Source organism: Leguminivora glycinivorella, chromosome 26 (assembly GCF_023078275.1).
Source record: "Leguminivora glycinivorella isolate SPB_JAAS2020 chromosome 26, LegGlyc_1.1, whole genome shotgun sequence".
In the NCBI taxonomy this organism is placed as follows: Eukaryota; Metazoa; Arthropoda; class Insecta; order Lepidoptera; family Tortricidae; genus Leguminivora; species Leguminivora glycinivorella.
Genome location: NC_062996.1, coordinates 7,336,805 through 7,353,045, shown reverse-complemented (window position 1 = coordinate 7,353,045; position 16,241 = coordinate 7,336,805). Strand labels below are relative to the sequence as shown.

Here is a 16,241-nt window from a genome sequence, read left to right as displayed (position 1 = left end):
TGTGTTTGCATTACGTTGCGGGCCGAATTAATTTGTATGGATAAAAAAAATATTTCAATTTTAAGTAAAAGTTATCTAATTCCATTTTTTATGTCCTATACTCATCACCGTTAAGAGGTTCGCCCGTATTAGGTTTACACCCTGTATTCCGCCTGTCGTCAGAAAAAAGTAGCAGTTTGACACTGACAGTTTATTGACATGGAAGAAATTTTCTTGTTTATGTATTTGTCGAGTTATACGTTTGGTTTGAATTCAATTTGTACCTACAGAGATTAAACTCATTATGAAAGTTACGGAGGGCTACGCGGTGGCAGATTCTCGCAATCTGCCACGAGTAGATAACATAATGCTCATGCAATTTATGTGCGAAAGCGATAGCTTTAACTCTGCGGCCGTTCGCGGAACAAAAACCCTGCTTTCTACCCGAGACACCTACGTAGAGACTGCGATTGGATACCTACGTAGAAGTGAGGAGAGAGAGGGTCATATGTTTCGTCAGGTGTAGGGTCACACCCGAACATAACGTTCATTCCAAAATGTATTCAGTGCTTGCACGAATCAATGAAGCCGAGGATATCATTTTAGATGTCAAATGCGAAAATTGTGCTGCAAGAGAAGGAGGATGTAAACACTCCGTTTGTTTCATCATGTGGCTGATCAAGCGGAGCGAAGAGCCGTCAGTCACATCAGTACGATGTTACTGGACTCGGCCCAAGTTAAGTGAGGCTGTGTCAAAAGACAAATTTGTCTTAGCTAAAGACATGGGGAAACGCCCCCTTTTACCCCCTCCTGCGAATATTCCTAATTTGTCGACATTCTTGGCGGAATGCAGCAAGAGAGAGTGCCATGATGCACTTATTGTAAACAATAACAGTGAAAAAATAACCATGGACAAATATAGTTTATTCGATATTATTTTGGATTTTCGTGCCACTAATGAAACAATAACATTGGACAGTTTGAAAAGATTTGCAGAGCGGAAACTCACTACAGATGTAAAAAGGGAGATAGAGGAGCAAACCCGTGATCAAGCCAGCAGCAAGCTGTGGCATACACTGCGACAGGGGAGGGTCACAGCATCCAAAATTTTTGAAGCTACTAAATGCAAAACGGATGGTGTATTGGTACAAAGCATTCTTGGCGGTTATAAAGTGCCAGAGACGAAGGCAATTAAACGCGGCAAAGTATTAGAGGATCAGGTTATACAGCAATTAGAAAACGACATGAATCTCAAAATTCAAAAGTGTGGTTTCATATTAATATCCCCATTTATTGGTGCATCGCCAGATGGTTTGTCTGAAGATTTCACAGTGGAAATTAAGTGTCCTTGTACCCCTAAAGCTATGAATAACTACATGAAAAACAATGAAATTACATACAAATTTAAAGCCCAAACGCAGCTTCAAATGCACGCAACAGGGAAAAAAAAAGCGTTATTCTGTGTCGCTGACCCGATGTACGAAACTAATAAGGTCTACCATACACATTGGTTATATTATGATAGATTATATGTGGACACCCTCATAAAAAAAGCAGAAATATTTTGGAAAACATTTATATTCGATAAATTGTTAAGTAGTACCACAATAGAACATTAAGTAACATAAGTTATTCATAACGTTAGGGATACAAAAGACACTTAATCTTAAACGGTCTCATAGCGAATAGTCTCGACCAACATCTTGAGAAACTTTCGCTGGATGGTTCATGGATCAAGGGCCAGATGCAGAAGGCGGTGATCTTGGACATGGCGACGGATAGTCTGACGGTTCCTCTCTCTGCAGCCCTAACCACCGGCAGCTTGGGCCCTGCCCCGCTGCTGGCGGCACCTTAGTTTAGGTTTATTGTAATGTGTTTATACCTATGTCTTTATATTGTTTTGTAAGTAGTTTTGTATTTCATATTAGAAATAACCTAACCTAGTCCCACTCTGGGCACAGGCCTCCTCTACTTACCTTATTAAACCTTTTTTATGTTATTCAATTGTATTATTATTCGGTACAAACAAAGACCTTTTCCTTCTAACTAGGATAATCATATGTTCTTACCTCTGAAACGCTAACACTTAGTGACACTATTTATTTGTTATACAAGGGTGCAAAGGTGTATTTTAACGCCGAGTGTGGAATTAAAAAACGAGCAAGTGAAAGGACTCTATAGTTGAACACGAGCGAAGCGAGTGATTCGAGAATGGAATTCTGAACTTGCGAGTTTTTTTAACACACGAGACGTAAAATACATTTGCACCCGAGTGTAACACAAAACTTCCCCTCACTATAGCCAGGAAAGTAAAACGCAAAAAAACGCGTTTATTACTGCTTTCAGTAGTTCCACAGGTGGTGAAACATCGTCATCACTAGATTCACTCATTTTTATCAATTTTAAAGCAGTAAAAATGACTATATTCAAGGTAAAGTTACTTTATCCACTAGTGGATAAAATGTGTTTTTACCCGCTGGTATTAAAGGACAAAACACGTGTTTCCGAGCTAGTGAGGGGAAAAGTAATTTCAAGATCATACAAAATATTAGATATGGTCAGACACAGCATCATCAAACTGTTGGTGACGAGCAAATATCATATGGCAACTAGGGATGTACCGACTAGTCGGGAAAGCCGATCCGGCCGCATTTGTAGTCGGCCAAATCAATAGTCGGTATATCCCTAATCGCAACACATCCTTATTCTTATAAGGAAAACAAACTAATGAGAGTACTGAGCAACTCCGGCCGCCTCCGTCGTCAGTCGCCTACAGTAACATAACTAAGGCCACAGAATATATAATAGTACAAGCTAAGGCGTAAAATACACAGAAGGGACGCGGAACGGACGCCCGCGCCGCGCCACCCGAGCCGCGGCGCCACGCAAACACTCACATTATCCGATCCGATATCGGAAGGATTCCAATAGTAAAAATCAAAGATGGCGGTTTAAATGTATGGGATATCGGTCCTACATCCGATATCGGATCGGATAATGTGAAAACACACTAAAGCCGCAAAAATATTAAAAACTAACATAATATTGACTGATAGGTGTTGAACTTATTTCTTATGATTTATTTAATATCAATAAAAAATTATATAACTTTGAGTTTACAAAATTTTATTTGTAGGAACCCTTTGAAGGCCTCTACTTATTTATTACCAAGCTTATACTGGTCTTATTTGTTTAGCCATAGGAATGGCTCTTGCCTTTAAGTGACCTTATAAGTAAAGTTACTTTTAATGATATGGATAGCCTTTTAATCAGAAACAATAAGAAGTATTTAAATACAATTTTTATACAAATAAAACTAAAACAAACAAAAAATTTAATTCGTTTTATTGTTTAAATTAAGTTCGGTCAAGTACTCTTCACTTTATACCTTACAATCTTTTTACATCAGACCCTTTAGCATAACTTGCCTTGTCGTGCGCGAGTCCATCCATACATCAAGCGCGACAAGGCAAGTTGTGCTAGAGGGTTAGATGATTTTTATAGGAATTAAACAAGTGTTTTGAAGCAGACAGTTAAACGTTTTTCAATATAGCTGATTGAAGATTAATTAATCCACATACAACTATCACTATGTCATCCAAAATACTGATTAATTTGTTATTAACCACTGAGTGTGGTTTTAAGAGTTTATACAAACGTAGTCTTCTTATGACCCTTTCTATGTGTACTCTTAAACTTGCTATAATTTTGCTCTGTATTACCTCTGCTTTAGTCATTTTTATGTCTTTTGACACACTAGGAGGGCGTAAAAGTTTGCAGGATTTTGAAACCAACTGCGTTTCTAAATATTTGAATCCCCTGTCAGCTAGAATTATGCAATTTGGAGGAATTGTGTTTAAGAAGTCACTATGTTTCACAATGTTTATATCTGAAGTACGGCCTCCAAAACCTTTTGATATGAAACTTATGAATCCGTCAGGTGTTGCCCCAATCAAATATTTGATGGTGTTGCAATGTTTGTACTGAGACCATGATAATGACTGGTATACAGGATTCTTACATTTTTCAATTTCAATTTCAAAGCAGTCTATGATGCACTGCACATTTGCATATTCGGAGTTTACTCTGAACGACGTAGGTAAATTTCTTTTTATATCTATTGCAGCAGGCCAATAAACAAGCTGTTGGAGAAAGCACTTCAAAATATTAAGTGTTTTAAAAAACATTCGCCATAAACTTGTTTTAGATATTTGAAATAGATCACTTATTCTTAAAAATGAATCATTGTTTTTTATCTTATACAACACTATGATGATGTTTAATGATGGTATTTTACAGCCTTTTTCGAGCCATTCTATAATCCACCAACATGATTTTGGGATACCTATATAGCATTCTGGACTATTTTCGATCAATGACAGTATAAAGTTTCTCCCACTGTTGGTACTGTTAATGTCAGTTTCAGTGTTTACTTCTGTTTCTGAGGAGCTCCCATGTCCCGAGAAGTCAGAACTTGGTGGTAGGTCTATTACTACAGATGAATTATCCTCTGAAGGTTCTTCTTTTTCTGACTGTTTTTTCTCTTGTGTCATGTCTGTGTATACAAATTTATCCAAAGTTAGTATTTTAACCTGGCTGGATTTGTTCCGATGGTCTGGTACACACAAAGTACCCTTATTATGTGTTGGGGCATGTGGTTGCTCGATCGTGGTGTCCTCTATTTGTGTCGGTTCTAAATGACTTTCACAGATATTTTTTAAGACTGGAACTTTACTTTTTAGTCTGGCTCGTGCACACCCATTTTTCCAATTATCGTAGTTTGCTAAATCCTCTTCTGGCTGAAAAATATAAATGTATATGTTGAGACATATATGTTGGTGCAGGAGAAATAATGGCTAAAGAGACAAATGTATATAATCGTGACCTAAATTTATATTAACATAAATTTACAAAACGTATTGCACGTTTTTTTAAATTTACAAATTATATTAACGATTTCTACCCACTTTTTTACCATGCATGCATAATTTTAACAAATATCTAACAACATGTATTATTATGTAATATCCTTTCGTTCATATAATTGGTTATGCCACTAATTTGTTATACCCTTTCAGGGTCCATGTACCTATTATGCAAATAAAGAACTATTGACCAAATAATAATTTGCAGACCTTTATAAACCTACATATTGTATTATGTGGTGAACTGCACGCTAGTCATAAAATATCTTTATGTATTTATAAAATAACATCTCATGTAAGCGAATTTTGTAAATTCATTATGAGATAAGAAATGTCTTAAACCATAAATATAATATATTAAGCTCCTGTTCGGATTCCACGCGACGCTGCTCGGAGTGCTCGTTCAGTGTGGCTCAGGCGGGCAATTATGGTCGCGCGATAAATGATAAAACATCTGGCCGTCCCTATCGCACTTACTAATAGTGCGATAGGGACGGCCTGATATTTTATCGTCTATCGCGCGACCATGCTACCCGTACAGGTAATGAAAATTACTACGGGCACCTCTCATGCTTTGATAACGAACTATAATATATATAATCTAAAATCATAGATAGGTTAGGTACTATACTTACATTTATATGATCTTCACATATATACATTGCACCTTTAGGAACATTCGTCTTATTAACAGCGGCGCACCATTCTGCCCTGTTTCCGTGCGGTACGAAAAAGAAATATTTTTCAGGCGACATTATAGCTTTACGTTTACAAGTTGGCACGAAACATGTAATTAAGGGATCTTGTCGGTACATTTTTTTATTGATCATGATGGAGTTCTTTTATCACTAACGATTTTTTTTCAAAGATGTTTTCAGGGTTCAATGAAATCAAATCAAACACAACGGGAAAATGTCAAATGTCACTGTCAAGCAATCGCTGACATTCACAGATACAGTATACTTTTACTTTTTTTTTTTGTGAGTTGACTACAGCCGTATAGTGTTTTCTACCTAGATATGTACTTACGCCCTTTCAGAACGAAGCAGTTTTAAATAATAAAAATGAGGGGGTTAAAATCAAAATAATATGAAAAGAAAAAATATGGGTCTCTTAACTTTTTGAGTACTATTAAACACCATAATAAAAATCAGGGGTAAGAAAAATGAAATGTTGTCAATTGTATAGAGTTAACTTTAGTTAGAACTTAGAATTAGTATATAATAGTATCAATTGTAATTTCAACTCAATTTTAAATATTTTTTTAAATACCTATGTACATGTGACGTGTAAAAGTGCCCCTGTGGCCTATTTGCTGAATAAATTATTTTGATTTTTTGATTTTGAAGATAACATCCTAACAAATGACACACACACACACACACACACACATACACACACACACACACACACACACATACACCCTCACGCATAAACAATTCTTTATTCTCTCTCACACACACACAACCACACACACTTTCTGACGTGGCGAATGTATAAATTTAAATATCCAATTAGAATTAGTTTTTGCATGTTTAGTTTGTTTAGTTTTAATTTATTTTTAGTATCCAATAGAAAAAAAAAATTGTTGTCTTATGCCGCTTATGTAAAATCTTTCTGTTAACCGTACGATTTCCCTCACGGGACAGGCCTAGCCTAGTGTGGGGGTCAGTATAAAATGTAACTTTGTGTACCTTAAATTTGGAAATAAACCATTTTTATTTTTATTTATTTTGTCTTGCGTGGGCGACGGTCGCGCGACCGTCGCCGTCGCGTCTCATACTTCCATATCGATAAGGTTTGATTTCGTATGCGTCGCATCGCCGTCGCGCGACCATCGCGCGACCGTCGCCCACGCAAGCCACGGCGTTGTACACCATAGAAAACATTCATGACTCAGGAACAAGTATCTGTGCTCATCACACAAATGCCCTTACCGGGATTCGAACCCAGGACCGCGGCTCAGCACCACACAGCAGCATACTCGATCCTAAAATGTATTATTCTATTCACTCACATGTCCAAGGATTTCCCCAAATGGTCGGGCAGCACGTCAAAATAGTAAGTAGTGTGGTCGGACGAGGTAGACGCGTTGGACGAACCGCCGTGCTCAGATAGAAACTTATTGTACTCATTTTCCTGCAGAAACACAAATACTCTCACCCGTTCGTTTGTCCCTTTTATTGGTGTGATAGAAAGGGACAAGCGCACTTTATCAGCTTGACTTGAAACTTTAGTTTACGTTTATGAATAAGGGGGTAAAAAGAGAAAAGAAGGAGAGAGAAGATCAATATGCAATTCTAATTTATATTCGTTTTTGGCAAACTAAATTAAAATAGTGACAGTTAGGCCACCAAAATGAGTAGCGAAAGTGCGTTTTTTAATAGTTATTTGTTATACAAGGGGGCAAAGCTGTAATTTAACGCCGAGTGTGGAATTGAAAAACGAGCAAGTGAAAGGATTGAATGAATGCTGAGCTTGCGAGTTTTTTAACACACGAGAAGTATAATACATTTGCACCAGAGTGTAACACAAAACTTTTCCCCTCACTATAGCGAGGATACTACAATGCAAAAAAATGCGTTTATCACTGCTTCCAGTAGTTCCACAGGTGGTAAATCATCTTTATTACTAGATTCACCTACTTTTATCAATTTTAAAGCCGTTAATTTGACTTTATTCAAAGTCAAATTACTTTACCCACTAGTGGATAAAATGCATTTTTACCCGCTGGTATTAAAAGACAAAACACGTGTTTTCGAGCTAGTGAGGGGAAAAAGCTTTTTTCTACTCCCGTACTGTTATTCGTGAGTTACAAGGTCGTGCATAGAACTTTAAAACCCTACATAAAAGATGTCAGGACAAGTCTATCTAGTCTATACCCTGAAAACATTTAGTAGCAGTAGCACGATATAGCTGTTACAGTTCAGTAAATACATTGCTACCAACTTAACAAACCAATTCGCAGAATCGAGACTCCTTCGTTTTCTGCTGCGTTCATTGGCGACACGTCGAATCGCATTCAAATGTATGAGAACTCGATTCAACTCGGCTCGATTCGTCTTAGTGGCCAGGCACCATACCATAGACAGTTTTATTTTCATGTTTGCACTCAAACTGCATATTCAAAATGGTAGGCGGTCCACCTAGATAACTAAGATGACTGAAAGTAGGTATTTGTTGAATTTATAATTTTCTTTCAAAATAAGTGCTTTGGTCGTAGAAAAAGTATTGTATGCAACGGTGTTTAACTGAGTCAAAAAATGCTCGTGGCGTCTTTATTAACAATTTTCGGCTTCGCCTCAAATTGTTACCCACGCCACTCACCTTTTTTGACCTCTTTTAACCACCAGTTGCATAAAATACTATTATTCAACTTGCCTTGTTAGTATGTTAGTGTGCGTCAAAACGTAGAAGCTAAATTTGACCCACTTCCCGGTTTTCGATTGAGCTGAAATTTTGCACACATATGTAAATCACGTGACAATGCAATATTATGGTATCAAGGAGCTGATCTGATGATGGAGCAGAAAGGTGGCCATAGGAACTCTGTCATGAAACGTCGTATCCCCATCGAGTAAGGGGTTTTTAGAAACGTCTCGGAGAGCAGTAGATGACTGTTGAAAGAAAGGTACAGTCGGCGATAAAAGCTTGTGCCAAAAATTATTTTTTTGCAAAAAACTTATTTCAAATATTACCTCTGGATATTTTTCGGTTCCTAAAAACAGCATGTGCTCACAAAAATGAGCTAGGCCTGGCAATTCTTCCGGGTCGCTCAAATAACCTGGAAATTAAACAAATAGGAAATTCGTTAATATGTAAGATATTACAACAAGGGTCCAATTCTAAATCTTACACTTTCTGAACGTAGCAATAGCTCTGAAATAAGAAATTAGTGACCAGATTTGGTTGACCGTTGACCGCTTATAAATATTGTATTTTTTTTACACATAATTACACATGTAATAATCATTACGTGTTAGTGAGATACACGTACATAGTTAGTAATTTAGTACTAGCCACCATTTGTTTGATAACCTGTTACTACTGGTGGGAACCTATAATTGGCTGTTTGTTACTAGGGTTATATTATCTATCCTGAATTGTAAGCTGTTGGTTCTCCAAATAATAAATAAATAATAAATAAATAAATAATAAATAATAATTATTTTTAAATCGGGACTTAGTCGCGTATGACTCAGCGTTGTCCCCGTGGTCACATCTCGGCCATTAGCGATCAAATATATGAAAGAGGCGCGTTCCTAGCGTACAGTCTAAGCTCGTGTAGGTGAACTATGCTTGTATGAGTGAAATATGACAGGCCGACTGTTCGCGTTTTTGACAGGCGGTAACTGTGAGGTAACCGAGAGGGGGTGGGCGGCACTTTCAGCGGGGAGGGGGAGTGGCCATACTGTACGATAGTACTCTTTATTATACTGTGCCGTGGTCTCGGAGAAGACTAAGTCCGAACCAGGACCAAGACCACCACGAGACCACGGGGACAACGCCGTCCCTGAAACGTTGGGATTAAACTGATTTAATATGTAGTCATACGCGATTAATTGCCGATTTCAAAATAATTAAGAAAAACATTGAACCTAATCAATTTAATTTAATTTGGTAAAGGAAGACATTGCAAGGTAACCTGCCCCTCTAGCACAACTTGCCTTGTCGCGCGCGAGTCCATACTTGAAGTTGCGCTTGATGTATGGACTCGCGCGCGACAAGGCGTTGTGCTAAAGGGTCTGATGATACGTTTAGGGCCAATTGCACCACCCGCTTAACTCAAGGCAGGGATCGGAACCGGTTTCAAAATATCGGTTAATATTGTTCGTAAACAGTTCAAATTTCTGTTCTGTCATTAACCGGTAATCTACAATAACGTTTTGACAGAGAACAAATCAATTTCGGTTACCTGTATTCAAGATGAACAGAATTTATTTCGTTCCGTGAAGTTTATTGAACGGGTTAATAAAATGACATGCTGTGTCAAGTTTGACAATAAATTTATTTACATATCTATAACAGCCTCTTCAACCAGCAATACACTGATATTGCACTTTTTTATTGTGAAGTTATAAATCGGTATGTCAGACATTGACTTAAATGAGGAGGCACACTGACATTTTATCCCACATTGAGTAATTATTAATAAAGATCGTTATCAATGTGCACTTTTCGTGGCAGATGGTACGGTTGGCAAAAAAAAACAAATACATTTAAATATTAACTTTGTTCTTAACTACAAAATAAATACTTACCTTCTTAGGATTACACCTCTACGGTACAAAGCGTTTTCCGACCAACTATATATTTTTAAAACAATATACGTCAAATGACATTAATTATTATGTATGTCATAAAAATACATTACACGAAGTGTATATTATTTTAATCCAAATAATCAAATGCACTCTAAATACGATTAATTATCTATAATTGTTATTCAAGTAGTTTAAGTCAAAAGCAGTGCACGGAGGAGTGTAATAAAGTGCACGAATAATCCCAGTATGGATATGACACACTACCTAGATTTTATAACAACCTTCCTGTTACTTCTGTCAACGTAGAAAGGTCATTTAGTTATTTAAAATGGATTTTTTCTAATTGACGTGAACTTCTGACAGCCAAATCTATTGAACAAATTTTAGTTATTTATTCAATGTAATTTGGATAAGTAATTATAAATGTGTATATATTTCATAATTTGTTAAATATATGTAATGTTTTAAATACTTGTGTATTTGTTTTTTTGGCAACCATACTCTGCCACCAATACAGCACGCTGATAACGATCTTTAATTATTAACATAATTACTAAAAGTTATCCCACCAGGCGGCGCCTGTGCAAGTGTCTAGCCATGTCACTGTCATTCATATGTGAGAGAGAGAAAACAAATATCATCTTCTCTCTCTCACGTATGAAATTCTTCATCTGTGCAATGGAAGGACGGGACGGCGCCATCTGTCATAACTTTTGAGTGTGCCTCCTCATTAAATGCAATAATTGATACCTTTAGCCAGAGACTTCGGTAGAAAGAGGTTATATTCATTTATTACATTTTAACTCGAAATTAAGAAAAAAAAATCATATTTTATTGTACAACTAAAGAAAATAAACACCGTGGGCCTAGCTAAAAACTACTAGGAATCACATTACACAGTGTAACAACATTAATTTTTAAAATCTAAATTATAAAATGCAAACATGGAAAAAGCTTGCCTACTACGAGGATCGAACCCGGTACCTCCATATTCCTAGTCCATGTCCCAGACCGCTAGACTACGGAGAGAGATTACTGACCGGACCAAATTATTGAACCGTATCGGAGTGCATTTACCTACACCGAAAGATACGCCTTATATACATAACTATAAGGTCCATTTCAAAGATACTTTTAACATAATAGTTTGTAGCTTGACGTCATAAAATTGTCATTCGCACCAAAGTTTCGCTGCCTGCAAATGAGAAAAGAGTCGTTGTATCTCTGACGTTGACATCTCTGACGTAGAAACCGGTTAATTTCGTTCAACAGAAACAGATCTGCTGAAGAACAGTTTTCTCATATTAACCGGTTAAAAACCGGTAACCGAAAACAAGAACACTATTTTTTCGGTTTGACGTCTAGAGCCAAAACCGGTTTGGTTGAAAATACCGGTATCCGATCCCTGACTCAAGGTTAGCGGGCTGTCAACTGTCAAATTCCATATAAAATGGTGGGTCAACCTCTTGACACAAGCTTAAAACGTTTGAACCTCAGTTTTGACAATTTGGCCCATATTGTTAGCTTGATATGTTTTTTTTTTATCTTTATTTAATTTGAAAGGGGTTTTATCACGCAGTGATTATGTCACCCCCGTTGATATGTGTTAAAATGTCAAATATAAGCGCCATCTAGCCGAGCGGTCCCCAAAGGTGTAACGCCATCTAGGCCACCGTACCTTTTTCTCTAGGGCTTTGAGGTACATATGTTTTTGCCCTGAGTTAATTGGTTGTTGCAAGTGGGCAAGAAGGTTTACTGATTAAACCCGATAAGTTGAGCAAACTAGTTTTTGAAATTCGAACTACGTGAAATTTCCACAATGTTCTTAACTCAACGAAAATTATCTCGATTTATCGGATTTCACCAATAAACCAGTTGCTTAAAGTCGCCGTCAATAGAATTTGTGAACAATGTAAACAAACCTTGTAGTCAAAATGTCTTTGATTTCCATTCTAACTCCAGACACTGGCTAAATCCATGTGTTATTTAATCATTTCATGTCACATTATGATCCTTTAAAATAATAAAATTGTGCTCAAATATTAATATTTTATAGTATAATGGTTTGTTTACATTGTTGACAATTTCTATTGACAGCGATTTTATTAATAAGTAGGAAAAACGGACTCTCGGAATGGTCATTAAGAAAAAATAGGTTGTAAAAGAAATATATACATAACCTACCAACATTAACGTCGAGTGCGGCGGCAGATTTATCGGTGGTGGGGTCACTCACCAGGAGGACCTTTAGCCGATTAGACAGCTCCAGGCCTCTGAAACGAATTTTTTGTAATAGTAAATAAATAATTTAGGATTTCTTTCAACCCTTTTTTGCCAAGAGCGGCACTGAAACTTAGTAAAGCTAAAGCTAATACATCCATACTAATATTATAAATGGGAAAGTGTGTGTGTCTGTTTGTTTGTCCGTCTTTCACGGCAAAACGGAGCGATGAATTGACGTGATTTTTTAATTGGAGATAGTTGAAGGGATGGAGAGTGACATAGGCTGCTTTTTGTCTCTTTCTAACGCGAGCGAAGCCGCGGGCAAAAGCTTAAAAGCTACATAATAAAACAGTTACCTGTACTCTCTCTTATCTTCCTGCGACTTTACTATATTATCATATCGCTTCGTGACCGCAGGGCCCATCGTCCCCGGACTACCCGGGCTGCCTCCAGGGCTCCCGTGCCGCCCCGGAGGGTGCCGCGGCGCGCACTGTGCCGACGTCATGTTAGAATGATGGCGCCGGGACACCAAAGCGTAGCTGTAATTAGAGGAGGTTGAATAAACCACTGGACCAAAACCCTGGATTTTGTTTTATGAAATAGGCAGCAAACGGGCTGTCATCGCCGCCATGGACATAAGCAACATCAGGGGAGCCACTTATGCGTTGCCGACCTTTGAGAACTCTAAATACCTGCTTCTTAAAAACCCCATGTCATAGCACAAGGGAAACACCTCAGAAGGTTGCTCATTCCATAATTGAACTGCACAATCCCAGTTCTTTCAACTGAACGTCTTTACTATAGCAGGAAAGTACGTGAAGCGATTGAAATCAGGAAACATCGTAATTTCAATCTAAATTAAGGGCAAGGGATTTCATCTTCGTGGAATCCGGTGATTAGTAAGTGCAACCGTAAGAAAACTTCCGGTCCCCTACCATCAGATATCGTGAGTGTTGTATGTAGGCAAACTGGCAACCCTAGCGTAAAAATGACTAATGACAATCAAGTGGGAAGTTCGGAAAACTTTTACAGCTAGAAGATGATACAACTCCCAGCCAGTCTACACGTAATGTCACGTCCGAAACGTTGGGTTAAATATAAACGTAAGTTTTACGCGATTAAGTCCCGTTTTAATTTAATAATATGAGTGAAGATCGTGTTAGTTTATATCAATATATTGAGGTTGAATAAAGCTGTTTGATTGTTGTTCAAGATTGAACAAAATACAAATGTGTTCAAGGTTATATCAATATATTGAGGTTGAATAAAGCTGTTTGATTTTTGTTCAAGATTGAACAAAATACAAATGTGTTCAAGGTTATATCAATATATTGAGGTTGAATAAAGCTGTTTGATTGTTATTCAAGATTGAACAAAATACAAATGTGTTCAAGGTTGAACAAGTGTATTCAAAGTTGAATGTATGCTTGTGCTGTGACAAGGTGTAGATGGATGTAAGGAAAGGAGTTTGAACAAGGCTGTTCGATAGTTCAAGTTTGAACACTTGTATTTAAGCCTGAAAATGTATGCATGCATTTCAACTTATAGGTGTAGACTGTAGCTATACGGAAGAGTTTGGATTTGTATATCATTGTTCAAGGTTGAATACGTGTGTTCAAACATGAACAAGTATAGTCAGCATCAAATGTGTGTGTGCATGGGAAAACAACCCACTTTGTTGATTGATATAAAGCCACTTTGTCAGTTAATTCATATACAGATACAAGTAAATTTCGCTTTAATGGTAACCGACAAAGTGGAACATTTTACTACACACATGCACAATGAATCACACTATTTAACATCACTTAAGTTGAAGTAAACACCACATGGGTATTGAAGTGCCGAAATTGATAAAAAATGCACAATTACACAACTGCATTTTTTATCAATTTCAGGTATTGTGTGCTGTTTCGTTGTTTTGTTATCTTAATTAACTTTCGACTGACATGTCGATACTTATTTGAAATCCAGTCACTCCATTTGACAAGCATATTCTCTATAACATACAAGAGGTTAATAATGGTCCCTTGAGTGCCTACCTCTTGTATGCCGAAAAATAATCGCGGCACACAAGAAGTTAACAATATGGCACATGTATTTTGCTTAAGAATGAAATAAATAATTTAATGAAAATCTATATCTGACTGATACAGATGTATGCGAGTCTGAATTTTCCATCGAAATAAATGACTTTTCATATTGACAGAAACTTTAAATTGGCAATTTTTTGTTTGTTGTCCTTTTTCCTAAGCTACGTCCAAATTATGCTGCAGATTTTTCTCATACACACAAAAAATATATTGTACTTACTCGAGAGTGTTGTACTTATATGGTTAGCTTTGATTTTAATGACTCAACCACTATGTAGGCAGCAAGATGTCATAATAAATTAATCAAATGGGAGTATACATCATTAATGAATAATGAAACACATTAAAATTGTTATTTCCCTTCGAGCTGTACTTATGGTACTAAGTACGATTGCATTTGAAGGACAAATCGATATGTTAGTAACGCCACATTACCATTATTTTGTATATTCAAGGACAAACTAAAAAAACTCACCTGAATTAAGTATTAAGAAAAAACTTCGCTAACTAAGTAATACAATAACACACAAACAACGGAGGCGTTTAAAAGGACTTTTTAGTGAGAACTATGAGCTACATGTGGTTAATAACGTACAATTTTACTGAAATAAGCGTGTAAACCGATACTAGTTAGATGGGACGAAACATAACCTATTGCAGCTAGCCCGATATGCCACGGTCGGTGAGAAGTTGTGGTAACCCACAAACAGTATTCTTCTCGATGCCAGTTTGAATAATTTAACTTAAAATATATAATTATTAGAATTAATTTCGTGGCTAGATCACGATGACAATGAAAGTATTGACTGACGTGACTGACAGTGACGTTTCGTGTAGTTTTATTGGCTGTCATATTTTGTGTCGGCAAAGGAATCACTATTCTGCCAAGAATAAAACCGGCCATGATTATGGCTCTTGCACAGAATGCACGCAGCTTCATTCACGCATTCTTGCTCCATGCTAGATGCACTAATTACTTCATCTCTGTAATTGATGTGGAGTCGAAGAGAAAGAAATTTATTACCATTGCAAAAAATCCTTTTCGCTGAAGTAGTCAATATTTTCTTAATCTGTGCTCCGTGTGCAAGTTTCCTTTTTCTGAGTACCATTGGCAACACTGCTGTACATTTGTAATCCTTATTACAAGGGCATAAATGCTACCGAGGGTGCTGCTATTGTACCCTGTTCGGGCAGATTGCGCCCCGTATTAAGCTGTAAGCAGCTACGGAATCCCTTTATAACAGTCCCTTCGATTGTGTTTTATTTATCGCCACTCGTTCTAGCCTTCCTCTTTTCCGCACTAGTATCGTAGTGAATTATTTCGTAAGTACAATACATAATAATATACATTAAATATGTACCATGTTACTTAGTTACCTATGTATCATGTGAAACCTCGTACAATTGTAATTTTGTATAAACATAGATGAAACAAAATAAAACTACAAATGCACATTTATTTAGTTTTATTACATAATCAATATCCTAAAATATAATGTAGGTAGTGATGGTACAGTGTTGTTACAAACAAAAATATATTGTGTAGTAACCAGGGATTATTTATATAGGACTAGCTTTTGCCCGCAGCTTCGCTCGCGTTAGAAAGAGACAAAAAGTAGCCTATGTCACTTTCCATCCCTTCAACCGTCTCCACTTAAAAAATCACGTCAATTCGTCTCCGTTTTGCCGTGAAAGACGGACAAACAAACAGACACCCACTTTCCCATTTATAATATTAGTATGCTAAGAATCGTACC

The 16,241-nt window shown here is 37.0% G+C and overlaps 1 protein-coding gene across 2 annotated transcripts in view; it reads right to left on the bottom strand.

Moving 5' to 3' along the window:
• The window catches only part of LOC125239908 (insulin-degrading enzyme), a 63,215-nt gene extending 47,948 nt beyond the window's left edge, over nt 1–15,267 (bottom strand). Inside the window, exons 1-5 of one of the 2 annotated variants that reach the window (XM_048147674.1) lie at nt 14,960–15,267; nt 12,748–12,930; nt 12,353–12,441; nt 8,603–8,688; nt 6,922–7,043 (exon numbers count right to left, since the gene is read on the bottom strand). In XM_048147674.1, coding sequence (XP_048003631.1) covers nt 6,922–7,043; nt 8,603–8,688; nt 12,353–12,441; nt 12,748–12,896 — 446 coding nt within the window. In that variant the 5' untranslated portion in view covers nt 12,897–12,930; nt 14,960–15,267. The remainder of the gene's footprint in view (nt 1–6,921; nt 7,044–8,602; nt 8,689–12,352; nt 12,442–12,747; nt 12,931–14,959) is intronic. The other variant, XM_048147675.1, reaches the window with a different exon arrangement.
• Nucleotides 15,268–16,241: the final 974 nt, after the last annotated feature.